Consider the following 23411-nt stretch of genomic DNA (forward strand, 5'->3'; position numbering starts at 1 on the left):
CACGGGGCGAACCCAGTCCCTACCCACCTGGGTGGATCACAACACCCAACTCCGCTTATCTAGCCGCGTGAGACAACAAGCTGCGACCTGGTCAACGTCCCTTCTTTATTAAGGATTGTTAAGCTGTACACGGTCCCCACCCCATTCCGCTGAGTTCGGGATGTGTCGTTCACCTCTCTCCCGCAGCGGACCAGGGCTGAGTGAGGGGTGGGGCGGAGGAAGGAGCTGAGTCCCAGCATGCAACGCGGCGGCCCAAAGCCTAGGGCAAAGCCGTTCCGTCGCCCCTCCATCCCCCTCTAGGGGACAGCGGGATGCAGACCAGAACTCTCTTGCTGGGAGATAAACAGCTGAGGGCACACTCCAGCCCTGTCCACCCCATGTGCAGGTGGTGGGGGATACAATAAGCAGCAGTGGGGCCCAAGAAGGCCTCAGTCTCCCGGGGGCTTATGCTAAAAGTTGGAGAAAGGAGCAAAGAATTTCCATCCTGCACCTGCGATTTACAAACCTTCCTTCTTAGTGTCAAAAGATATCGTGAGGGGAGCTGGGAGCTAGGAGCTAGAGCCTCCACACCAACACAAAGCAAAAGCTGAACAGAAGGGGAGCAAGCGAACAGAACAGGCGCAAGTGGCACACATGCCAGAGATGTGCAGGAAGCAGGGGAGAGGTGAGCAGGCTGCAGCACTGGGAGAGAACTGGGGGTGAGGTAAGGGCCACAGCCTGGGCTGCTCATCTGTTCAGGGTGGGGGGAGGGAGGCTGCAGAGGTTGAGGGTCCAGGCCCAACCTCCCCACTCCACAGTTGGCACAGGTTCTCCCTGCTTGGCAGCTTCTGTGGTGCGCAGTCCTCTGGAGACTTGCAGGGGTGGGTGCAAAGGTGGCAGTACTGGGGCTGGGCTGGGGACCAGTTTCTAGCACCACACTCTGAGCCAAGGGGGGTCCTGGGGATGAGGCTAGAGTCCTGTGTGCCATGGTTTCTAGGCCCCCAGTCTCTCTCCTGGGGCTGTGGTGAGCCCAGTGTTGGCACCTCCCTTGGCCAGGCACAGACACACAAACACCACACGCGTGGAGCCAGGCAACACTCGGAGGAGCCCTCCATGGCGGGCGGATGGGATGGCAGGGCAACGGTGGCCTCCATCCTGGGGCATAGGGACCTTCTTCCACCTTGTCTATACCTGTGGAGAGAAAAGGGTTGTTAGAGGAGATAGTCTTCAGCTACCTGCTTACACAACAGATGCCTGGAAATAAAGGAAAAGGAAAACTTGATTCTTGGGGATGTAAGCAAAGGAAATGTCTAGTCCTGGATTTCAGAATAGGTGAGGGGAAAAAGGGAAGTGTATTTTGGAGGGATTTATCTCTGCACTGGACTCCCAACTCCTTTCACACAAGCAGCTTTGACCTCAGCCTGGAAGTTACTACTTCTGGCAGTTGTTTCCAGGTCTGGGAGCCCTTACCTTGTGCACCTGAGGGGGAAGCTCATCCTCTGAGCCCTCTTCAGGCACGGGCTCCGGGTGCCTCGATGCTGACTGCCCATCTTCAGCCCACCCTCCAAGGGGCAGCCGGGAGAAGTGAGAGGGAGCCCGGGGCACTGTGCCGGGGTCTAAAGACACAAGTAAATACTCTCAGAATGAACACAAACAGGATTGAGGAGAATGGTTCTGGGGTGCTTGGGGTGAATGGGAGTGCAGGGGAGGGATTAGTCTCCTTGGGTCTGGTCCCTCTAATTTCTTTCCTCCCCTAGAGGTCCCCAGAAGAACCATCCTTCTCTGAAGACTCTGTGCCTTCTTGTACCCTCTGTGGATACCTGTGATGCCTCCGTAGCGCCTCTGGAAGCCGCCCTGCAGGGCAGTGGTCTCAGGTGCTCCAGGCCGGGGTGTAGCACAGGGATAGCTGGCAGAGCGAGGGATAGGCTGGGGGGCCCGGGCACCCTCTCCCCCCTCTTCAGGAGCACTCTCCCCACTCTCATCACTCTCCCGGCGGTGCCACACGTGCCGCTCAGGCTCAGCCTGGGCCTGCTGCTTGTGGAGCTGAGAAGTGGGGGATTTATTAGTTGGGGACAGAAGGATATTTGTTTGAAACAGCTGCCCCCCACCACCGTATTAGTCAGTTCCCATTTATACCATCTCACCTAGAATCGTTGACTGAGGGTGCTTATCATGTTAATAACGTGTACCAGCCATATGATATTTATAGGTTAAATTCTCAGCAGAACAAGCCTGTTCATAGATTGTAATGGCTCTCATTTTCCCTAGTCATTTGATTCAAGAACAAATTCGTTGAAGATCTAAGTGCCAGCCACTCTTTTAGGTGCTGGGAATACAGCAGTGAACAAAACAGACAAAATTCCCAACTCTTGTGGGGCTTGTATACTTAGGGAAGGTGGGGAAGGACAGACAGTGAACAAATAAGGAAAAAATACAAGGTCAGATGGTGTTAAGTGCTATGGAGAGACAAAAAGAACAGGAAGATTCAGGTGGGTAGGCCAGGGAGGATTTTACCAGGGTGGCCAGGGACGGTCTCACAGGATAAGTAGGAACAGACTTGAGGGAGAAGGAGAGGGCCATATGGATATGTCAGGGAAGTGGATTCTTGGCAGAGGAAATCACAAGTGTGGAAAGGCCCCAGGGGAAAGTAAGCTTGGCCAAAAAGGATAGCTATGTGTGCAAATGGAGACTGCAAAGCGGTTAAATGGCAGAGAAGGGATTTGAACCCATGTCTTGCTTCTCCACATCTAAAACCCTCTATTCTATTTTCAGCTGCCACCTTGGTTCTATGGCCCTGCCCCTTCCTGTCCACTCACCTGGTGCATATAGAGGGCATGCAGGCTCATCTCGGTCGATGCATATTCCGACAACACTAGGCTCTGCAGCTGTCCTTCCCAAACGCTGCTCCCGGAGCTGGCGGTCCTGGCATCTACCCTGTCCCTCCCAGCACAGACAGACAGCAGGCATCACCATGCAGTCATCGACATTTCTGAGACCCACACAAGTTGCTGGGGGCTACTGCCACGCCCTCCCGTCATGGCCCACTTCTACTCACCCAGAGCCTGTCATGGTGCTGGGAGCCCGGCCCGTGGGAGCCTGACCAGGTTGCAGAGGGGAGAAGGAGCGCAAGGCAGAGGCGACTTCAGCCCTGTGCCTGGAGCCCTGCAGGTCTCTGGGCAGTGGGGGGCCCCGGCAGGATGAGCCAGCTACCACATTTGCAATAAGGCTCAGCGGCTATGAAAGAAAGAGGTGGATAGAAGTCTCGGGGCAGAGGGAGGCCTCTAGGTCCCCAAGGATTCTGCACATTAGTGGCACAGACTAAACAGACAGAAGGAAACCGACAGGGAAGGCTCTTCCACCCCATGCCCGGTCCTCAACTCCCAGCTCCCAGAGTCCACTCTGCCCATCATCTCCCAGACCCTAGGAACGCACCTCAGACTCAGACTGTAAGGACTGGATGGATGTAAAGAGGGCATTTTCAGGGAGGAGACCGCCTTGGGCAAGGCCAGCAGCTGCTCCATCCCGCTGAACTTGCTCCTTGAGGAAGCCTAGGAAGGCTGTGCTCTCACGTGGTGGCTGCCAGCCAGGGTTGGTGATGGCAAAGTGCATGAGTGACAATTCTGTCTTCCCATCTTCAGCTTGCTGGTACACTGAGGCCTCTGTCTGTCCCCCGGAAAGCCACTGCACAAGGGAGGCTGCAGTGAGCAGGACTGTCCTTTTACAGGAATCTTTTTGTACCTTTCCTGCTAGGCAAGGAGGCCCTGCCCATGACGCACTGCTGTATCTTGCCCAGGGGCCCCCTGCCCACCCCAGGAATAGCCACATGCCGACTGAGCTGCTTGGTTTGTGCCTTTCTCAGGGGAGCTTGGCCAAGGGTGCAGGTTTAAGGCTATAATCCAGCCCAGGCTCCTGTTTACAAAGCAGTGTGTGCCCTGGTACAGGGCTCTCCAGAGGCAGGGCTGCCTTTTTGTGATTTGTTGGCTCAGAAGGGGTGCTGTTTTGCAGTTCACCCAAAGACACTGTATATGCCAGCATGGCCTCTGGCCACCTGCCCAACTCCTATCCTGATACCTGGGGATGCCCATGCTGGCGAACATCCATCTGAGCAAAGGAGCAGGTATCTCCAACACCAACGACCTCCACGGTGAAATTGCGGAAGAAGTCTATAATCTCCAGGGCCCGTGGGCGCAGGCAGAAGATGAGGATGAGAGGTGTGACAATGGGGCTCAGTAACTCCTCCAAGATGAACACCTAGAAAGGAAGGGGCCAAGAAAGCAGGTCACAAGAAAGCAGGAAGGAGCCCAGCCCTTGCCACCGAGCTATCAGCCAGTTTCTAGCAGGCCCTAACTCCAACTCCACTCACTGCCTTGTACTGGAAGAGCTGGGCAAACTCGTCCCGGGTCTGCGAGCGGTGGGCATTACCCTGCCAGTGGTCAGGCATGTAGTGGATGTGAGCGAGGATCACGCGGAGCAGCTGCTCAGGGCAGAACACCATGTGCTGGTCCGGGATAAAGGACCTAGTGGGATCAGGGTGATGGTGAGACATAAGCCTTTTCCCGGGAATGCTAGCTGGCTTGCTCCCACCTGCCACCCTGGCCCACCTGCACACGGTCACGGTGACCCCCAGGAGCGTGACGGTGGTGAGGACGTGCTCCACGGCCAACACATCTTCGTCGTAGATGGTGAGTGCAATAAGCACGGCCAGGATGGAGCCAGCGAAGAAGGCGCAGTTCTTGGCCAGCAGTGTCAGCAGAGGTGACAAGAAGCAATTCATGTACTTGGATGCAGGCTTGTAGCCTCGGTTGAGGCGGGACTGTAGCTCATGCTCCAGCTCGTTGAAGTGGCGGAGGTAGCAGCGGCCATAGAGTGACCAGCAACGTGCCCCCAGGGCCCCTGGCTCCCGCTTCAGCACCTCGGCATAACTGAAAAAGGCATAGAGGATCTGCCAAATGAGGATGAGGGGGCACAGCAGGAAGTTGGCGATGCCAATCCACAAGATGCGGTTGCTGAGGCGCTGGGCCAGCTCGAGCCGTTGTCCCCCACGTTTGTACTCAGCCTTGAGGCTCCATTCATTGAGAAACAGAGAGCCAGGTCCCCAGAAGAGGATCAGCTCAAAGTTGTACTTGAGGCCCCGGGTGAAGAAGACAACCTCCCCGAGACCGGGCAGGCGGAAGCGCAGGGGCAGGAGGGATTTGTTAACCAGCGCCACCATGTAGTTCTGGAAACGGAGGATGCGGTGGTAGATGTCCAGCTCTGTCAGCTCACGCTTGTGGATGCAGATCTGGTGCTCCTTCTGTGTCTGCACGATCCGGGCCTGTACTTCTTGCCACGTGCAGTATGGAAGGGCAGACTGAGGTAGGGAAGAGACAAGGTATGGAGGTGAGGTTGTTGCCTTGGCCCCTTGCCCTGCATAAGCTATGAGGTTCAGGGGTCCTGTGCTTAACTGAGTGGAGCCTATAAGCGTCCTTGACCTCCAAGGACGGATGAGGACGCCTGATGCCTAGGAATACACCCCACCCTTCCCAGGCTGCAGAAGACATCTTGGGCTGTGGTGCTAACTACTGAACTTCTCAGTCTCACCATGGGGATGCGCAGAGCATGCAGGTAGAAGGAGTGGATCTCCCAGTAGCAGCAAATGTTATAGATGAACTTGATAAGCCGGTGGACCCAGAAAACAGCAGCGATGACCAGGATGGTGATCAGGGAGCCATTTTCCTGAATCCTGGTGGGGAAAAAGGTGGGGAGGAGGAGTGGCCCTTGAGGAGTCTTGGCAGACATGCTGCTGTTCTGAAGGATTTAGGGAGGCTGAGCCTGGGTCTGTGTTCTAGGGAATGTTACTGCCTCACACTCCACTCCATTCCACACGTGCTGACCAAACTATAGGCTCTGGTGCCTCTGACCTGCAGCCCTTACCTGGCACTACAGACCTGGGCAGGCAGAAAGGCATCTGGCAGAGTAACCTTGACGGGCTCGGCAGGGTGAAGACTGTGGTTCACCATCTTGTTGGCAAATAGGATGTCGTAGTCCACACAGCTGACCAGGAAGGTGGTGAAGGCAACCACAAAGAGGAACTGCCTGGGGAGTTGGGAAGATGGGGAGAGTCAGAGAGATACCAATGAAATAATGGGGGAAAAAGAAATTTGCTGCTTCCAGCCCCAGGCAACCCAAGCCAGCTCCTATTTTTTGCTCTTAGCCTCAGACACCAAAGAATCAGCCTGTTTTTCAATCACATGGTAATCTCTGCCACCACTTAAGGACACTTCCAAAGGTCTTAGATGGTAGTCTCTGGTCCCCAGTCCCTGATTTCCTTTTGTGTTGGTAATTAGATTTTTTTTTTTTCCAGATTTGAACTCTTCTTATTCTTAACCCCTTCCCCTTTGGCAAAGTCATATGGTTCCTTCCCCTCAGAGGGCTCTCTACTCAGCAGCAGGCCTGAGTGCAACCAAGGCAGAACAGAGATGTTTTTCTCACGTAAGTGGCTGGCATCTCTGAGACCTCCTGACTGCGCCATGCCCATTCCACTGGAGCTCTGATGAAATGATCAAGTCTGAGTTCTCTTTGTGGAAAAGATAGGACTTAGAAAGCTTCCCTTATAAGGAAGATAAAAAAGATAAGGCTGTAAATTGTGGTGCCACACACCCAGTCCTTAAACTATAAGCTTTGAGCCAGGAGCTGAGCTGCATTGGCAGTTTGGGCCAGGGGTGAACTCAAAGAGAGGAAGCACTGAGACATATGTCTTTGCCACATCATCCATTCCTTCTTATACTTACATGAGCTCAAAGATCTCCCCGATGAGCATACAAGTGAAGCCATTCTTCTGATGTAGATTATAAACGTGAACTTGTTAAGAAAAAGTTGTGGGTAGAGACAGCAATTAAGAGCACAGACTTAGGTACTCTTTTGGTGCTCACATACCTGAGCTTAAGTCCTGGCTCTATGACTTTCAAACTGTGTGACTTTGGCCAAGTTACTTAACCTCTCTGAGCTTTTTGTCTACAGTGGTATATTGGGAATAATAGCACGTGTCTCATAGGATTATTAGGTTTGAGATAATGCATGTAAAGCGTTTAACAGAACTGACACAGAGTAAGTCAAAAGACATTATGGTTATTACCATCAAAAAGGAGAATCACCCTTAGAGAGGTTCCTTATAAATTAATACTACAAAGTACAAGGCACATAGATCTTGGTAAATGTGGGGTATGATTATTCATAACGATCACCATTTTTCCAGCCTCTTTCAGGCTCAAGATGTGCCCCACTCCCCTTCCAGGGATTAGAGCCAAACCCACACCAACATCCCATTAGGGGTTCTGGCTCAGAGAGGGGCTAAAGGTCCCAGAGCTCTAAAACAGAGACACAAAGGATATTCGAGAGAAGAAGAGGTCAAGATTTTCGATGTGGTGCCAAGGTGCTGTGGGCACAGGAGCAGAGATGTCAGAGTCCTGAAGGAATGTAAACCTCTTGCTCCCCTGGTGTTCCTCCACCAACTCTCCCCCCAAACCCCAGCTCTGGCTGTCATGTCCAAGAACTCACACTTGCTCCCCTCAGGCACATGCACCAACAGGTCCTCCTCCCCGGGGGGTGAATCGCTGTAGGAGGCCTCTAGGCGCTGGTATTCAGTGTCAAACTGCGCCATCACCACCACCCCCTCTCCACCTTGTCCACCTGTGAGTAATGAGGAAGAAGAGACCCAGGTTCAGACCCTGGTGCTGTTCGTCTTCTCCCCTGCCTACCAGACCAGAAATGAGTGAGAAAGAATCCTTGGGCTTGGTCTCCACTACCATTCTTAGATCATAGGCAGAGGAAGAGGGGTAGCCCAAGGACAGCAGCAAGCTCAGGGCTTGGGAGACCTTCACTGACCAATGAGTCATTCCCAGAGTCTTTACTGAGTGTCTACTGAGGCCTTGCTGGCCTGAAGCCAGACTCTGCCCCTTTGGTGGGGGTCTGTTTCATCTTCTATTCAATGGAGAGAAGGGGCCCTCCCCCTCCCCTCCTACAGAAACCCTGGTCTCCCAAGAGACTAGCAGTCTGGAAGTACTTTGTAAACAAAGGCTTGAGATAAGCACACCGCCCTACCAGCTCCATGGACAGTGTCTGCTCCACTCCAGCCCTTGATGTCCTGGCTCTGCAGCTGCTGGAGAAGAAGGTGTCAGGCCCCAGAGAGTGGGGAGTGGGGACAGAAATAAACCCAACCCTACCACCCCCACCCATCCATCCCCACTATGAGGAGGCTAAGCATGGGGCAAGGAGGCTGAGTGGGAAAAAGGCACCCTTCCAGTCTAGGGCTGTGCACACTTCCTCTGGTTGTACTATACATGGCCACTCATTCAACTCTAGAATCCCAAGAAGTGGCTTAATGAACCTGTGGAGACTGAGTCAGTACAGGGCTGGACTGTTTCTCAATTGCCCTATCTCAGCCTCATAAATCAGTCAGACTTCTCAGGGCCCTCAAAGCCCCAAACCCAAAACCCAAGAAAAGAGTCTTTCCCAAAGAGGACCTTTCTGGTCAACCCCTTCCCTTGCTTCCCTAGCACCAATGGCCCAATGGGCAGGCATAGCTCCTGGATGGGAAGTCCTGACTGGGTCAGTGTAGACCCAGATCCTGGGCAAACTGCCGGTTCCCTTGGTCCCTGGAGCTAGGCATGGTCTAGGTGGCACTCACCCAGTCAGTGCAGACCCTGAGGCCGTGGAGCACCGCCCAGCCTGGCCCCGGTGAGATTCCCAGGGTTACTGAGAACCGTGGGTCCAAAGAAGCTGACCAAGCCCTCAGGGAACTCACCACTTACTGGGTCACTGTAGACCCAGGGCCCATATTGCCTCTGCCAGCCGGGCCTGGGCTCAGGGGTTCCTGTAGACGTTGGAGGAATCGAGCCAGTCCGACAGCCGATACCCTAGGTGGGCTGAGTTGCCTCCCTACACCCAGCTGCCACGACCCGAACCCAGCGCACCCCAGGATCGCCCGGCCCCAGGCCAAGGGCTCGGTTCTCAACAGCGGACAACCTCGCGCGCGGCGCCGCCGCTCGCGCGCGGCCCCGCCGCTCGCGCGCCCCCGCTATCAAAACATTCCGGCTGCGCGCCTCCGCCCCGCCCGCAGCGCCCCTTCCCCCGTTACCCGCCGCGAGCTCACTTAGGGCTCCGCGGGCAGCCCTGGGCAGGCCCAACCCAGGCCGTGGGATCTCGGTAACCGGTCTCGCGTTTCACTTCAGGAACGGTGACCTGGGTGATTCCAGGCTCCGTCGGCTCCACTGGGCTCGGCCAGACCCGGAGCGCTAGGCCCGGCGTCTGCCACTCACTGTCACCCGCAGTTAGCCTGGCCAATAAACATAGGGTTGCAGGCACGACGGCCAATTCTCGACGTCCAGGGCGGGACTAAAGGCTAGAGGCGGGTCTTGGACCGTCAGAAGACCAATAGTGAGCTCTACGTGGGGCGGGGCTCAGGTGCGGGCGCTGCCGTTTGTCCTCTTCGCTGCTCCGTAGTGACGAGATTGTTGTGGTGTTGCAGAAATCCGCGCTGGGAACTGAAGGCTTCCTTGCCGCTGAGCTCCCCGGGACTTTTGGTGCAGCTTCTGAGGGCGGGGGCGAGTCCACGCGGTTTAGTCATTGCTGGAGCTCATCGCACGGGTAACGAGGAGCAGTTGGTTAAGGAACCTTAGTAATTTTAACTCTGTTGGACTCGATTTGGTTGCTGAATGCGCCCCCTCTTCACTCTTGTGTGGTCCGAGGCGGGGGGGTTTGAGAGAGCGGGCTGGGGGTCACATATTGATTCCTGGTACCAGGGTGAGGGCCGTGGTGCCTTGCGGTTTAGAGGAGACCAAGTCACGCAGGCAGGAGCCACGGCAGTGGGATCTTGCTTTGAGGAGCTCTGTTTCATAAACGCCGTTCTGCTCCAGGAGCTGCTTCTGAGTAATTTCTGCTCAACCATGTCGCCGGCCCCAGCTGCTGCTCAGGCTTCTGTGTCAGTCTCCTTGTTTGACCTGAACGCGGATGCTCCGATCCTTCAGGGCCTGCGCCTGGTGAGCCACGCTCCCGGGGAGGCTCTGTCCCAGGCTCTGCAGACTTCCTGTCCAGGTATCTAGGAAGGTTTGGGGTGAATCCGGGAGGGACGTGATGGGGATCTTTGGAGCTTATTGCTCCTCCAGGGAACACCTTACTGGTGTTTCCCAGCTTAGGAGCCCTTGTTGACATCTTTTACTGGGTTAAAATCTTCAACTCTCAACTGCAGTTTCTTATTTCCCTTTTAAGCCAACGTTTGTATATATTTTTCTTCTTATGGCAACATTTGTGCGTGCAAAATTAAATTCTATTTTCTGGTCAAAAAAAAAAAAATTCACTCAATCTCTGGATTTCCAGCATAGGCCCCTGAATTGTCTCCAAACAAATATCTTGCCATTGCTTATACCTCATCACATTAACACTACTGCCTGAGAAAACACTTCAAAATTCCTAGATATAGTAAAAACATAACTGTTTTCCAATCAAATCATTCCTTCTCACTGAATATAAAATAACTTGGTCTTGTAAAACCTTAGTTTGGCTGGGAGGTTTTGTACTTTTTTTTTTTCCAAAACAAACTGCACACTGAAGTTGGAAATACAAGCTAAAGAATTGGCTTTTGGGAAGTGATTTTTTTGCACAGTTAAAAATAATCTTACCTTACCAGAAATTATTTTTTAGGATTTCTCTGAACAATCTCTTTGCTTAATTTACATACGATGTTTGGTTTATATTTTACATACATATGCTTTCAGAAGTCTATTTATTGTATAAAGTGATTGCTGTGCTGTTTATTTCATGATTGTTAGATTGTATATTCCTCGAAGGCAAGGACATGGGTGTCTCTTTTGTATCGTCCTCTGTTTTGTATATCAGACACCGAATGTGATCCCAGGTACCATGGATTTGGGCTCCCTTTCTATCTCTATTTACCCTCCCCTTATTTAGGTTCAGGGGAGAGAATAAGCCCAGAAAGAAAACCACTCCAGGGTCCTCTGGATATTTCAGAGAAGTTGTTTTGTTCAACCTGTGACCAGACCTTCCAGAACCATCAGGAACAGGTAAAAGGCCAGGTGCAGAGCTAAATGGTGGAAGCAAAACTATAGTGGTGGGTGAAGAGAGGTAGACAATTAATTTGTCTCTAATTAATAAAGGTCTGTGCTTTGACTAAGGCAGTTGGTGTTACCTGGTCATACTTTCTGGAGTTCTTATTACAGGGTTTGGGTACCATAAAAGGCCAGGCTGAGGCATATTTCCACATTGTTTCCCTTTTGCCTCCTATTAGAGGGAACATTATAAGCTCGACTGGCATCGGTTTAACCTAAAGCAACGTCTCAAGGACAAGCCTCTCCTATCTGCCCTGGACTTTGAAAAGCAGAGCTCCACAGGTAATGACTGGTGGGAGACCTGTGTGGGAATAGGCCATGGGAGTGGAGGAAGACCCTAGTTTAAGAGCTTGAAGAAGGGTCAAAGATGGGGCACCAAACCTGCATATCTCATGTTGTTCTCAGGAGATCTTTCCAGCATCTCAGGATCGGAAGATTCAGACTCAGCCAGGGAGGACAACTTGCAGATACCGGATGAGGAGAGGGCTGAGTTTGAGAAGCCTAACCGCCCCCGAGGCTTCCACCCACATCGAGTTCTTTTCCAGAATGCCCAGGGCCAGTTTGTTTATGCCTATCGCTGCATCCTAGGCCCTCGCCAGGCAAGTGCCACCATAAGTTGTGTGGTCAACACCAGCCTTCTGTACACTCAGCCTAGATAACCCCTTAGCACAGTCCACTTCTCATTTCTTCCTTCCTTCCTGTTGGGGGTGGGTACCACACTTGACAGCACAGTCTTGGATTGAAGTGGCCTGAATCTTAGAAGGGTCAAGTATAATGGAATTAAGTTTGGAAGCAGACTGATCTAGGTTTGAACTGTGGTTCTACCACTTGATCTTGACTACCTCTATAAGTGTCACATTGTTTTACTTGTAAAACTGAGACAAGCACAGGGTGGTTGCATTAAATCAGATAGTACATGTGAAGCATTTAGCACTAGCACTTGTTTTTTGCTCTCAGTAAGTGCCCCAGATATGTTTGTGCTGCTTCTCTGTCATCCAGGTGCCCCTAGAAGAACCAGAACTTCTGCTCCAGAGCCTGCAAAATAGAGGCCCCAGCGTGGTGCTCATGGCTGCCGCTGGGCACTTTGCTGGTGCCGTTTTCCAAGGGTGAGAGGGTGCTGCCTGGGGTAAGGATGAAATGGATCCTGTTAGCCTGGGAGTACCAGCTGGTTTCCAGTACTGAGTCTGTGCTGTCTGCAGAAGAGAAGTGTTGATACACAAAACCTTTCATCGCTACACAGTGCGGGCCAAGCAGGGCACAGCTCAGGGGCTTCGGGATGCCCAGGGTAGGGCTCCTCGCTCTGCTGGAGCCAACCTGAGGCGCTACAATGAAGCCACACTGTATAAGGTGAGTTAGGTGTCCCAGATCTGGTGATCCTTTAATCCACCCTTTTTCCCTCTCAACTGATTAAATATTATGTAGGGAGGCCGAATCCTGTATCCCCCCAGTCTTCATTATTTCGAGGTAGATGAAAGTAGAATAGGGGTGGGTCCCCAGGAGTCTTAGTCCTCTCCTTCTTCCTCCTCTCTGTTATTTTCTACTTCCCACTCCCTATATGTGATCTGTGGGTCATTTTTTGGTTGGAGATTTAATAATAGCAAGTGAAGAGGCTGAGTTAGTCCCTTTTCCAGGATGTTCGTGACCTGCTGGCGGGGCCAGACTGGGCTAAGGCGCTGGAGGAGGCTAGGATGATACTTCTGCGTGCCCCCCGGTCTGGCCGTTCCTTGTTCTTTGGTGGCCAGGAGGCTCCCCTGCAACGAGAGGATCCCAGACTCTGGGATATCCCCCTCACTACCCGCAGACCCACCTTCAAAGAGCTACAGCGTGTGCTCCATAAGCTGACCGCCTTGCATGTCCATGGTGAGTCTTTCAGTCCAGATCCCCAGACTCCCTTCCTGTAACTTCCAGCCCAAGCCTCAGGTTCTCATTTGTGCATCCAGACCATTTTCTAGCCCTCAGACTGCAGTCCAGTCACATCTTCATTGAGGGAAACCTGGTCTAGCTTTTCCTCAGCTAAATTTGAAAAACATCTTTTGTTTTATGGCAGGAGAAGACCCCCGGGAAACAGTCAGGTTGGAGTCACCTCAGACACACTGGCAGACAGTGAGAGAAATGAAGGCTATCAAGGAAGAGAGAAAGGTCCCCAGTGATGAAAATCCTGCACTCGGCCAGAATGAGGAAGCTCCCAAACACGGTTCGAGCACCAACTGGCAATTGTCACATCTCTCTGGGGGTCTGTCCTAGAAATGCAGTGGCAAATCCCCTACCTACTCTCATCACTTACCCATCTCCCTATTTATAGATGTGCCTTTACATATCACACACATAACACATAGATCTGTCTATAATGAGGTATGTGGTAGCAATCACTGAGGCATCTTTAGTGACTTCTCCAGATCTCGTTAACTGTTTTGTTCACTGATGTATCCCTAGTATTTACAGAATCTTAGTATGAAATCAGTGCTTGAATATGTGTTGTGTATATAATTTACTTGTTTTATTGGATGCTCTGGTTTTGGGCTAAGGGCTGCCTCCCTGGCTGCAGACTGTTGGCTTGCATGGCTGTCACTGCTCCGTGCTTTCCTCTGTTGTGTATCACCCTAAGGCTGTCATGGTAATGTCCAGGGACTCTTGTCCCTTCATAGCTTTTTCTGGGCCTGTCCTTGTCTGGGCTGAGCACCTCATTTCTGCATATGATACTAATGGCTCCAGTTCTTGATGTGTCCCTTTATCTTGGGTGACAAAATACAAACAGTTTTATTTCAAGATGATCTGGATCATGTACATTCTTATACATCTGTGGCAGCCCACACCCTTCCACCCTTTCCTTATTCTTTAAATGGATCTAACATATCAAATTTTCCCCTAGGTTCAGAGTCAGAGGGAGAGGATGGCTCCCAGGTGGAGCTAGAGCTAGCAGAATTGACACTGGGGACCCTGGATCTTCGTGAGTTTGAGATATTGCCCAAGCGGAGGAGGAGAAAAAGGAATAAGGAGAAAAACCGAGACCTGGAGGCTGGGGCACACGTGCCTCTTCCCCAGCAACCTCAAGATGATGAGGCCAAGTCCCCCGCTCAGCCAGAGCTCTGGGACGTGCTTCTAGTTGCTTGCCGAGCAGGAGATATGGGAATGCTGAAGCTCCAGCTAGCTGCCAGCCCCGTGGACCCTGGGGTTCTGTCTCTGCTCAGTGCCCCTTTGGGCTCTGGTGGCTTTACCCTCTTGCACGCAGCAGCCGCAGCTGGGAGAGGCTCAGTGGTTCGCCTGCTGCTGGAGGCAGGTGCGGACCCCACTGTGCAGTAAGTAAGGGTCCTCATGCTGATCCCTTTTGGGGTATGTAGAGGATGAGCTAGAGGCTAACTTTGGCATGGGTTACATTGACAGTATTCCCCTCGGTCAGTCTGGGTAATGTTGGGAGATGAAGGAGGCAAACTGAACCCATTTTTGGGGTTTTCGCACCTAGGGACTCCCGGGCCCGGCCTCCATATACAGTTGCAGCTGATAAATCAACACGAAATGAGTTCCGGAGGTTCATGGAGAAGAATCCAGATGCTTATGATTATAGCAAGGCTCAGGTCAGCTGGAAGAGGAAGGAGCAGAGTGGGAAGGCATCAGAGACCTTGGCTAGCTCCCTTCTACTTTCTTACAGTTCTACCAAGGAGCATTTGTATAGGTCTCACCTTACACCTTCCGGAAATCCTCCAGGTGCCAGGGCCACTGACAGCAGAAATGGAGGCACGGCACGCTGCCCGGAAAAGGGAGCAGAAGGCAGCCCGGCGGCACCAGGAGGAACAGCAGCGGAAGCAACAGGAGCAGGAGAAGCGGGAGCAAGAAGAGCAGCGGCGGTTTGCTGCCCTCAGCGACCGCGAGAAGGTGAGGCTGGAGGTTCTTTCTTCCACAGCAAGACTTCCTTGGAAGACTAATCCCTTCCTCAGTGTGCAGTTGTCACCTCGTGGGTACCCTCTCCAGCACTGGGGCCTTGTCCTTAATACAGCTTCTCTTCCCCTCAGAGAGCTCTGGCTGCAGAACGCCGACTAGCTGCCCAGTTGGGAGCCCCTACCCCTCAGATTCCTGAGCCTGCGATCATCAATGTTCAGTATGTAGAGGAGGGCGGGTGGGGATGGGTGGACTATGATATAGCAGGGACCATTCTGGACAAGCAGAATGAGTGCCTGCTCAGTGTTCAGAAAGGCTGTTGAGGGGATTTGAGAAGTTCTGGGAACCTTTGAAGTAAAAACAGAAGTGGCAGGAGGAAAGATGGAGAAAGCATAGATTGGAAGGTTTCTGGGATACCTGCCCAGCCATTTTTCTTTCTCTTGTTCAGACGCTGCTGGAGTTGTGGGACATCCCTCCAAGGCCTCATTCCCTTTCACTACCTTGACTTCTCGTTCTGCTCCACACGCTGCCTCCGGGATCATCGCTGTCAGGCTGGAAAGCCCTCTTCCTGATCTCTTATAGCTCCACGTGGGGCCAACTCTAGGCCAAGAGGGCACATTCACACTGGCCCTAGGTTTCTTCTTCCCCATGAAACCAGAGAATATTTAGAAGATTAGGGTGAAGGCCAGTTAGGAACCAGGGCAAAGTCAGGGCCACAGAAGTATGTGGGGCTGGTGCTGTCTCTGGAACTTTAATCACAATAAAGTTTGGCAAGGAAACTGCACTTGTACTTACATTCAGGCTTGTGGCCTTTGGTTCCTTATGGTCACCGTGGCTAGCACCAAGGGATCCTGCCCACTCCATGTCCCAGGGACAAGGGTTACTTTTCAGTGCCCACTTAACTCCATTGGTTCGGAAGTACTTTGTACATCAGCTGAGAGGGAATAGATGTATGTCTTATGCAAAGTGTTGTTGAGGATAGGCCTATCCAGGAATTGGATTTGGGGATGGGAAGGCACATTTTCTAGCTCCAGTAACGTGATTTTGTTGAGGGCTCCCCTAGGAAACAGCAGAGGTCTTGGCACATAGAGGGTCTGTTGTGGTCCCCGCTTTGTCCAGTAGCGGCCCAAGTTAAACCCATTGATCCAGACTTGGCCCTGGGGAGGAGGAAGGAGAGGAAAATAAAGGGTCAGCTCTCAAGAGGGTAGAATTACCTCCTTTTGGGTTTCTAATCAGAGGAACAATTTTTGCTTCCTTCCTTCCATGATTTTCCTCTCTTACCACTCCAACCCCATGCCCATGCCCACTGTCAGCAATACCTTGGTCCATCCTGGTAGAAAGAGGAATGTGTCCCTGCTTGAACCAAAAATTGGAAAGACTGTAGAGTAGAAGGTGGGGCCAGAGGGAGTTTGAGGATGTGAGCTTTTCAGCAACTGGATGGGAAACCACCGCTTTACAAGATTATCAATCTTCAGAGGGAACATCAGCCACTGGGTAAGGATTGTTTGCCCCAGAATTGGTGGCTCTAATAGGCCCTGTGGAGAAGGCAAATGAAAATTCATCATTCACTAAGTTCTAAGGCCAGGCTATCCCTAATCAAGCCCTGGGATGCAACTAGTGGCCATGTCCAGCTCCGTACAAGCCGCTACTTTGCTGCCCAAGCCCTAAGGATGTAGCTCTTTATCTTCCATTAGGCCCCTACCTTTCCAAGGGAATTTGGTCAATAAGAGTATGGAGGCAAGGCAGCAGGCAAAGCTGGCTCACCTTGAAGTCACTGCTGTTAGACCCAAAACTGAGTCTCCCCATGTTCTCCAGCAAGACATCCAGTTTGGCCCCCATTTTCCCCGTCAGAAATAGGTTGCGTTTCATATTTCGTTCCAAAACACCCTGAAACACCTGTGGATAGGAGTATCTGTGAGAGGAAGGGGCTCAGCATCTAGCTCATGGCCACCACACAGGAAGCCACATTAGGACACTTATTCAGAAGGCAGAGAGAATGTAGTCCTTCTGTCAGTTACACATCCATTCCAGAACCTTATCTTTAGTCAGACTCTTCCTCATCCCACCTTATCCCTGGACCCCATGCAGATGTGAGCAGGCAATGGGAAAAGGTGGGTATAGGAAACTCAAGGCTAAGGGGTGCTGGTGAGGAGAGGAAATGGGCTCACAAGGTAGCCTGGAATTAGGTTCTCACCCCATCCACCATCACGTAGGCACGGTCATGAACTCCATTGTTTGGCACCCAGAATTGTGTTGGCTTAGAAACAGTGTGGATCAGATAGGTACGGTACAACATAAAGCCATGGTCCTGGGTGTGGAAGAATGAGTAAGATGTACCGAGAGATAAGAAAGGATACTTGGGGAAGATGGGCAGCTAAGGGAACCTTTGGTACAGTTGTTCCATACCCACTGGATGTGGGATCATGCTTTACCTGCTTGACAGCCTCAAAGGTCATTGGCAAGATTGAACGGATGGGACCTTGGGGGCATAGGAGGTCTAGGAAAGCCAGCAAATCCCCATCCTATTAAAATAAGGGAAAGCATCAGAAAGAGGGAAGTTTCAGAGCAGAGAGCAGGACAGGGTGGGCTATTTAGAGAATAAAGGAGTAGAATCAGAAAAGAGGAGGAGGAGCTTACCAGCTGTAGGGTCAAAGGTCCAAGCATCATCTTGGGGCTGGGGGGAGGTAAAGGTCCCAAGGGAATTTCCTGGAACTGAGCCCAAATTCTCTCAAGAGCCATAGGAAAACCACATAAACAACCCCCATTCCAAGACCCTTCTCAGGGGTCCAGGGAAGGGCTTCAGGGGTCATGAGGATTCTGTAATTTTGCATATACTTATGTGTATCTCCCCAGGTAGTCCCATTTAGGTAGGTGAGAAATGCTGGCATGGGATGCTCAAAGGGCTCTGTGGCCCAGACAATAACCACTGATTTATGGGATCCCTTTACAAACCCTAGGGATTTGGGCACTCCCTCCCTCCAAATTAATAAAAGCCTTTGGCACTTAATGAAGTGGTAGGGCACCTTGCTGATGACATTTCGTATAGCAAAAAGCTTAGGTGTGGGGTCTCCTGATTCAGATATGGGTGCATCGTAGTCATAGCTGGTAGTAATTGGAAGAAAGCGTCCCTTCTCATCGGCACCTGGAGTCAAACCAATTTAACTAATTCATCTTTTGTATCTTTTGGATGATAGGCACTAAGCAAAGAAATTCATGCAGAGTATTTTGCTATCAAAAGGGGCAGTGGCAGCCACATCAAGCTTCTAGACATCCTAATCACCTAGGCTCAGGTGATTGCTGGCTCCCTGCTTCCACCCCAGGGACCATCTGGACTCACCATTCCAGTATCCAAAGTTGGTACCTCCATGGAACATGTACCTGAAGTGGGGAAGAGTTGGGGGAAAGGTAAAAGCTGACTCACTGACTCTTAACTTTCATCCCCAACACCCAGTTACAGATTCATGCTTGCCCCAGTGTCTCCAGTTACATGTTCACACTGGCTCCCAACTTGAGCATGTTCTCTAGTCCTTTGGTTACTGCTGGAATGGAGCGTGTGGAGTGGTTCTGGCCCCAGTAATCCAGCCAGCCTGTGTAGTACTCAGAGTTCACCTAGAGTGCGAAGTGAAAGGAGCTGTGAGCGATATGGGAACCGAGCTCAACCCATTCCCCACACTGACTCTTGCTTAGATTGCCCTCCCCTCTGGCTCCTCACCAGTGGCCCATGGGGTTCATACTTCCGAAGCAGGGCAAAGGTTTTGGTCATGTTGTCAGCTGCAGAAAGAAGGTAAAGGTGAAAGATAAACAACTTGGAACAGGTACCCCTTCCCTAGGCTTCACTCCAAACCCTTGCTCAGGAGACCTGGACCAAAATCTACAGTGGTATAGAGTCCCTGAAGGGAACCACATTTGAGTCCTTCAGGCCCATCTGTGGTGAAGAGCAAGATCTTGTCTCCAAGGAGTGCACGGAAGAGCCCAGCCAAGTGCCTCATGTAGTTCATGTCACAGGCTCTGTAGCTACCATATTCATTCTCCACCTACCAGGGGAAAGGAAAAGTGGCGCTCAGCTCTGAGGTTAAGGTTAAGGACACAGGCACCTCCTTCCCCTAACCCAGCCAACTTCCCACTTGTACCTGAATGCTAATGATGTTGCCCCCATTGTGGTAGAGCCATGGATATATCTTGGGCAGCAAGACCTTGAACCAGGAGTCCACTGCAGCAAGGAAGTCTAAAGGAAGGGGCAGCGCTCTGCTCATTAGGGCACCGCCACCTCCACAGCCCCCACCCGTAGCATCAGTGCTAGCAACTTCAGTGCTGCTTGAACTCTGAGCTGCACTTTGCATCCCACTTGCCTACAACTACATCTGGGAAGCAGTGACTTGTCAGAAGAAACTCTCAACCTTAAGCACTTGTATATTTACATGGTTATGAAATTTGAGCATAGGAAACAAAGCAGTGTTTCTTGCAAATTCATTTTTTCAAATAAACACATCATGTGGAGTGATCATTATGTAATCATATATACTTGAGATTGCTATGAAGTAGCATGGGAATTCACAAAAGTGTAGAATGTCTGACCTGTACCCTGATATAACTGATAGTCCAAGAGATTTAAGTCTCAAATCAAAGATCATTATATTAGGCATCATGCCTAAAATTCTGTTTGTTTGGGGGGGAGTGGTGATTAGGTTTGTTTATTTATTTATTTTAATGGAGGTACTGGGAATTGAACCCAGGATCTCATGCATGCTAAACACTCACTCTACCACTGAGCTACACCCTCCCCCTAAAATTCTTAACTCCTACTGGTGATTTTTGTTGACTCATCCTCAGGGTCTTCACACAGAACCTCTGCCTGACACTTTCTCCCCGCCCTCCTTACCTAACCAACTCCAACTCAGGCTTCAGGTCTTAGCTTATATTTCACTTCCTCAAGAAAACCTTTGATGGCCTAGATGAGGGTAGATCCCCATGTCACACACTCTCACATCACCCCATACTTCCCTTTCAAGCACTTAACAAATTATAATTAAGCATTTATTTCCATAATTGTTTCCTGTTGGTCTCCCCAACTAGTGAGCAGGAACCTTGTCTATCAGGTTCATTTGCTGCATCCCTGTCATTGAGGACAATCCCTAGCAGACAGCTAACTCCCAAAGGTGGATTTCATGAAAGATATCTCAGAGGCAGTTTTTGTATTCTTAAAACATGTAATTACTTTACATTTTGTGTTCTGTATAAAGAAGGTCTGGGCTGTCTTGCCTCCTTTAATCCAAGCATACATTAAATGTCATTCAACAAATATTTATGGGTGCTGACTACACTGAGCACTGTTCTAGGTGTTAGGGATACAAGCTGGAAGAAAATGGACTAAAATCTCTGCCCTTGTGGAATTTCCTTTCCAGTGAGGGAGGCAATGAATTAAATAAATAGGTAAAATATGTAGTGTTTTTTAAAAAATCTTTTTGGTGGGAAAATAATTAGATTTATTAATTAAATTATTATTTTTTTTAATGAGGTACTAGGGATTGAACCCAGGACCTTGTACATGCTAAGCGCACACTCTACCACTGAGCTATACCCTTCCTTCCCCCACACTTCCCCAATGTGTTAATGCCAAGGAGAAAAAAATAAAACAGGGAAGGAGAATATAAAATGGTGAGGTAGAGGGAGCTTAAATTTTAGATGACCCAAGGAAGGCCTCACTGAAGTGATTCTACAGTAAGATAGAGGGAGTACCATGTGCAAAGGCCTCAAAACAAGAGCATGCCTGGTGGGTTTGAAGAACAGCAGTGAAGCCAGTGTGAACAATGGAGGGAAGTGTAGATGTCAAGGAGGTGACAAGGCCAATTAGGTAGGGCACCCAAATGACCCACTTTGTTGTTTGCTTTTTTCTGTGTCAAGTCTTTTGTCTCAACTCACCTGGATCTGAGGTTCTCAGGTGAATTTTAGGATTTCGAAGCAACCAGGCTGGGAGACCCCCCTGAGACAAAGACAACAAAGAGGTGTGTGGGTTTCTTGTCTGGGAGTGGAGGTAAGAAGAGAGGAAGTTGAGTATAGTGATGGAAGTGGCCCTAGACTGTGGGCAGGTGGGAGTAGTCTGGGAACTGCAAATGGGTCCTTCTATCCTTTCTCCAACTAACTCACCATGTCCCACTCCGCACAGATGTAAGGTCCTGGTCTCAGTATGACCAACAGATTCGCTAAAGTTGCTTCTCTCAGAAATGCAAAGAGGTCGCGGCTGCCATTAAAGTTATAGACCCCAGGCTCTGGCTCATGGTAGTTCCAGGGCACATAACTGAGAAAGGAAGAAGTTAACAGGGCCCAGGGTGGGGAGATGCCTGGGAGGCCTAAGGTCTTAAGCCTTGCAGGGAATCTCCAGGAAGCTGTTGGAAGGAGGTCCATGCCCACCCCTTCCCATCCTTGGTTTAGTGGCCCTGGGGCTAGAACCCCTCTCGTACCAAGCCAGTCTTCCTGTCACAATCCCCTTTTTAAGGGGGTGGTAGGAAGAGTAAATCCCACCCTTCCATGGCTCTCCTGAGCACTTCTTACAACTGTATAGCGTTGAGGCCACTCATTCGCATCTTGAAAAGCCGATCCGCCCAAAGCACCCGCGGTACCCGAAAGTAGTGCAGGCTGCCAGACACGTAGCGGAACGGGGCCCCGTCCAGGAGGAATCTGTCATGATCCCGATCCACTACGAACGACCCAGAATCTGCCTGCAAAGGGAGAGACCGTGCTCAGCAGGGGTCTGGAGTTGGGGGTAAGCGTCTGCCAAGAGCAGAGGAGATGGAACTAGCCCTTCCCAATGTTTGGGTTTCACTTTCATTCTCTCCTCCGCCAGAGCTGACCCGGTCTCACGGCACCCAGCCGGCTGGTTCCATCCTCTCATCTTACCTGGGGCAGCAGCAGCGTCAGGAGTGGCAGCAGTAGGGAGGGAAGGCAGAGCGGGTTCTTCGGAGCCATGACGCTTTCAGGGCTCTTCTAGTCAGGGACGGTGGTCCGACAGTCGTCACGTGGTGGATTCCTGGGAGGGAACCTCAGCGAGCAAGTGGGCGGAGACCACCCCAAGTTGCTAGGCAGTTAGCCTGGACTTTGTCTCCAGCCTGCAGCCACCCGCTACTAGTTTGTAAAATCCTCTACATCATGCTATTCAGAGGGCAGTTCACGAACCAGCTTCATCAGCATCACCTGTAAGCTTGTTAGAAATGCAGAGTCTCAGATCCCACCTCAGACCTATAGAATCAGAATTTGTATTTTAACAAGACTTCCAGATGCTCTTAAGCACATTCAAGACTGATAAGCAGTCCTCTACTAGACTGAGGTTGGGAGGGCCTTGTCCAGCCTGAATCCTCCGCTTCTAGCATAGGGCCTGGCGCATAGCAGGTTAAATCTAGATGAATGTCAGAATCAGGGGGCTAAGACAAGTTCAGAACCAAGGGAAACCAGAGGAAGACCTCCCAGTTTGTGAAAGGAGTTTGGGGGACAAGGTTACAAGAGGGATCTTTTTCCTGGAGAGGTCTGTTTCAACAAAAGAGACCATCTAGGCCATTCTATCTTCTTTGGATGTGCACCCCTTTCCAATTTATCCCTGCCTGCCTGCCTGGGCAAGAGACGTCGGGGACAACTGCTTGTTACCATGGCTTGGAAATTTGTGAATTTCCATTACTCCTGCTTTCACAGTCCCAAGCCTGGGATGTGAGGGCCAGGGTAATAATAAGTGTTATTCTTTCTGCTTATTGACACTACTGAGGACTGTGTGTCAAATACTGTGCTAAGCACTTTACATCTCATTTAATCTTCAAACAACTCCGTGAAGTAGATAACTATCATTCACACTTAACTGATGAGAAGATTGAAAGATAGAAATATTAAGTAGCCTACCCAAGGTCACATAACTAGTTTAGTAGAGCTGGGATTTGAACAAGGCAGTCTGGCCTCACAGTTCATGCACTTAACCTTAGGTACTATTATACCTATTTTACAGTTAGGGAAAGTGAAGCTCCGAGAGATTAAATAACTTGTCAAGGTCACACAGCTAGTAGGTTATTAAGATAGGATTCAGACCCCAGTCTGGTTCAAGAGCCTAAGCTCTTAACCACTGAGACTACAGTAATGGGATACAGGCCAGAGACTTCAAGGTTGTACTGATCAGAGTTCTAGGGGTCCAGGCCGCCAGCACTCGCTCCTCTCAGCATTCCCTTCCAGGCTGGACCTTAGTCGGCCACCCAGCTCGCCGGAGGTATGAAGCCTCCTACCTCCGGCATTGGGAGATGGTGGTCCTGGGGGTCTCGGGCCGAGCCCGGCTTTGCTCTCCTTTGGCGTAAGTGCCTGCGTCTTGACCCCTACCGAAGGCCAGGTGTGGAACCCACACCCGGGTCCTGTGACCCGTCCTCCCCCAGGCCTAGCCCGCGCCCGGCCTCTCAGCTCCGCGCCGCAACATCGCCCGGATGCCCAGCG

The 23411-nt window shown here is 51.1% G+C and overlaps 3 protein-coding genes across 15 annotated transcripts; 1 reads left to right on the forward strand and 2 right to left on the reverse strand.

The window, feature by feature from the left end:
• Positions 1–88: 88 nt before the first annotated feature.
• On the reverse strand, positions 89–9269 carry ATG9A (autophagy related 9A). Of its 6 annotated transcripts, none has more exons than XM_032480281.1 (16): positions 9110–9269; positions 8059–8113; positions 7516–7647; positions 7350–7393; positions 6750–6814; positions 5893–6054; positions 5560–5701; positions 4581–5329; positions 4343–4496; positions 4051–4230; positions 3412–3660; positions 3035–3213; positions 2796–2913; positions 1800–2022; positions 1450–1595; positions 89–1170 (listed from the first exon to the last, which is right to left on the reverse strand). In XM_032480281.1, exons 3-16 carry the CDS (start codon positions 7616–7618, stop codon positions 1165–1167), a joined length of 2520 nt encoding a protein of 839 aa, XP_032336172.1. In that variant the 5' UTR covers positions 7619–7647; positions 8059–8113; positions 9110–9269; the 3' UTR covers positions 89–1164. The 6 variants fall into 6 exon arrangements, with proteins under 6 accessions (XP_032336172.1, XP_032336171.1, XP_032336173.1 ...); XM_032480280.1 differs by having other exon boundaries at positions 8059–8116; XM_032480282.1 differs by lacking the exon at positions 9110–9269 and adding an exon at positions 8769–9060 and having other exon boundaries at positions 8059–8116.
• Positions 9270–9443: 174 nt separating this feature from the next.
• On the forward strand, positions 9444–15733 carry ANKZF1 (ankyrin repeat and zinc finger peptidyl tRNA hydrolase 1). 2 transcript variants are annotated; one of them, XM_014561002.2, is made up of 14 exons: positions 9444–9603; positions 9873–10050; positions 10924–11036; positions 11261–11363; positions 11487–11680; positions 12081–12187; positions 12281–12428; positions 12713–12941; positions 13129–13275; positions 13951–14377; positions 14542–14653; positions 14784–14951; positions 15089–15174; positions 15403–15733. In XM_014561002.2, exons 2-14 carry the CDS (start codon positions 9903–9905, stop codon positions 15524–15526), a joined length of 2106 nt encoding a protein of 701 aa, XP_014416488.1. In that variant the 5' UTR covers positions 9444–9603; positions 9873–9902; the 3' UTR covers positions 15527–15733. The 2 variants fall into 2 exon arrangements, with proteins under 2 accessions (XP_014416488.1, XP_014416489.1); XM_014561003.2 differs by lacking the exons at positions 15089–15174; positions 15403–15733 and having other exon boundaries at positions 13951–14358; positions 14784–14945.
• On the reverse strand, positions 15677–23406 carry GLB1L (galactosidase beta 1 like). Of its 7 annotated transcripts, none has more exons than XM_006186864.3 (17): positions 23210–23404; positions 21849–21978; positions 21504–21670; positions 21099–21249; positions 20874–20934; positions 19085–19179; positions 18814–18988; positions 18667–18725; positions 18442–18563; positions 18292–18332; positions 17978–18096; positions 17592–17666; positions 17387–17476; positions 17149–17262; positions 16719–16850; positions 16274–16489; positions 15677–16111 (listed from the first exon to the last, which is right to left on the reverse strand). In XM_006186864.3, the coding sequence occupies exons 2-17, from the start codon at positions 21915–21917 to the stop codon at positions 15842–15844; spliced, it is 1956 nt and encodes a 651-aa protein (XP_006186926.1). In that variant the 5' UTR covers positions 21918–21978; positions 23210–23404; the 3' UTR covers positions 15677–15841. The 7 variants fall into 7 exon arrangements, with proteins under 7 accessions (XP_006186926.1, XP_014416491.1, XP_014416490.1 ...); XM_014561005.2 differs by having other exon boundaries at positions 21849–22142; XM_014561004.2 differs by having other exon boundaries at positions 21849–22149.
• Between the last annotated feature and the right edge of the window lie 5 nt (positions 23407–23411).

This window comes from Camelus ferus, chromosome 5 (genome assembly GCF_009834535.1).
Source record: "Camelus ferus isolate YT-003-E chromosome 5, BCGSAC_Cfer_1.0, whole genome shotgun sequence".
In the NCBI taxonomy this organism is placed as follows: Eukaryota; Metazoa; Chordata; class Mammalia; order Artiodactyla; family Camelidae; genus Camelus; species Camelus ferus.

Bases quoted from the DNA above. Each gene is read 5' to 3' on its own strand.
- ANKZF1 (XM_014561002.2), top strand. From the start codon at position 9,903: ATGTCGCCGGCCCCAGCTGCTGCTCAGGCTTCTGTGTCAGTCTCCTTG. The intron at 12,942-13,128 runs GTGAGTCTTTCA...GTTTTATGGCAG, and splicing joins GACCGCCTTGCATGTCCATG to GAGAAGACCCCCGGGAAACA. The intron at 13,276-13,950 runs GTTCGAGCACCA...ATTTTCCCCTAG, and splicing joins TGAGGAAGCTCCCAAACACG to GTTCAGAGTCAGAGGGAGAG.
- ATG9A (XM_032480283.1), bottom strand. From the start codon at position 7,618: ATGGCGCAGTTTGACACTGAATACCAGCGCCTAGAGGCCTCCTACAGC. The intron at 4,497-4,580 runs GTGGGCCAGGGT...TGATCCCACTAG, and splicing joins GTCACCGTGACCGTGTGCAG to GTCCTTTATCCCGGACCAGC. The intron at 1,596-1,799 runs GTATCCACAGAG...TTGTGTCTTTAG, and splicing joins GCGCTACGGAGGCATCACAG to ACCCCGGCACAGTGCCCCGG.
- GLB1L (XM_006186864.3), bottom strand. From the start codon at position 21,917: ATGGCTCCGAAGAACCCGCTCTGCCTTCCCTCCCTACTGCTGCCACTC. The intron at 18,726-18,813 runs GTCTCCTGAGCA...TTCTTTCTGCAG, and splicing joins CACTGTAGATTTTGGTCCAG to CTGACAACATGACCAAAACC. The intron at 18,333-18,441 runs GTAACTGGAGAC...TCCCCACTTCAG, and splicing joins TTGGGAGCCAGTGTGAACAT to GTACATGTTCCATGGAGGTA.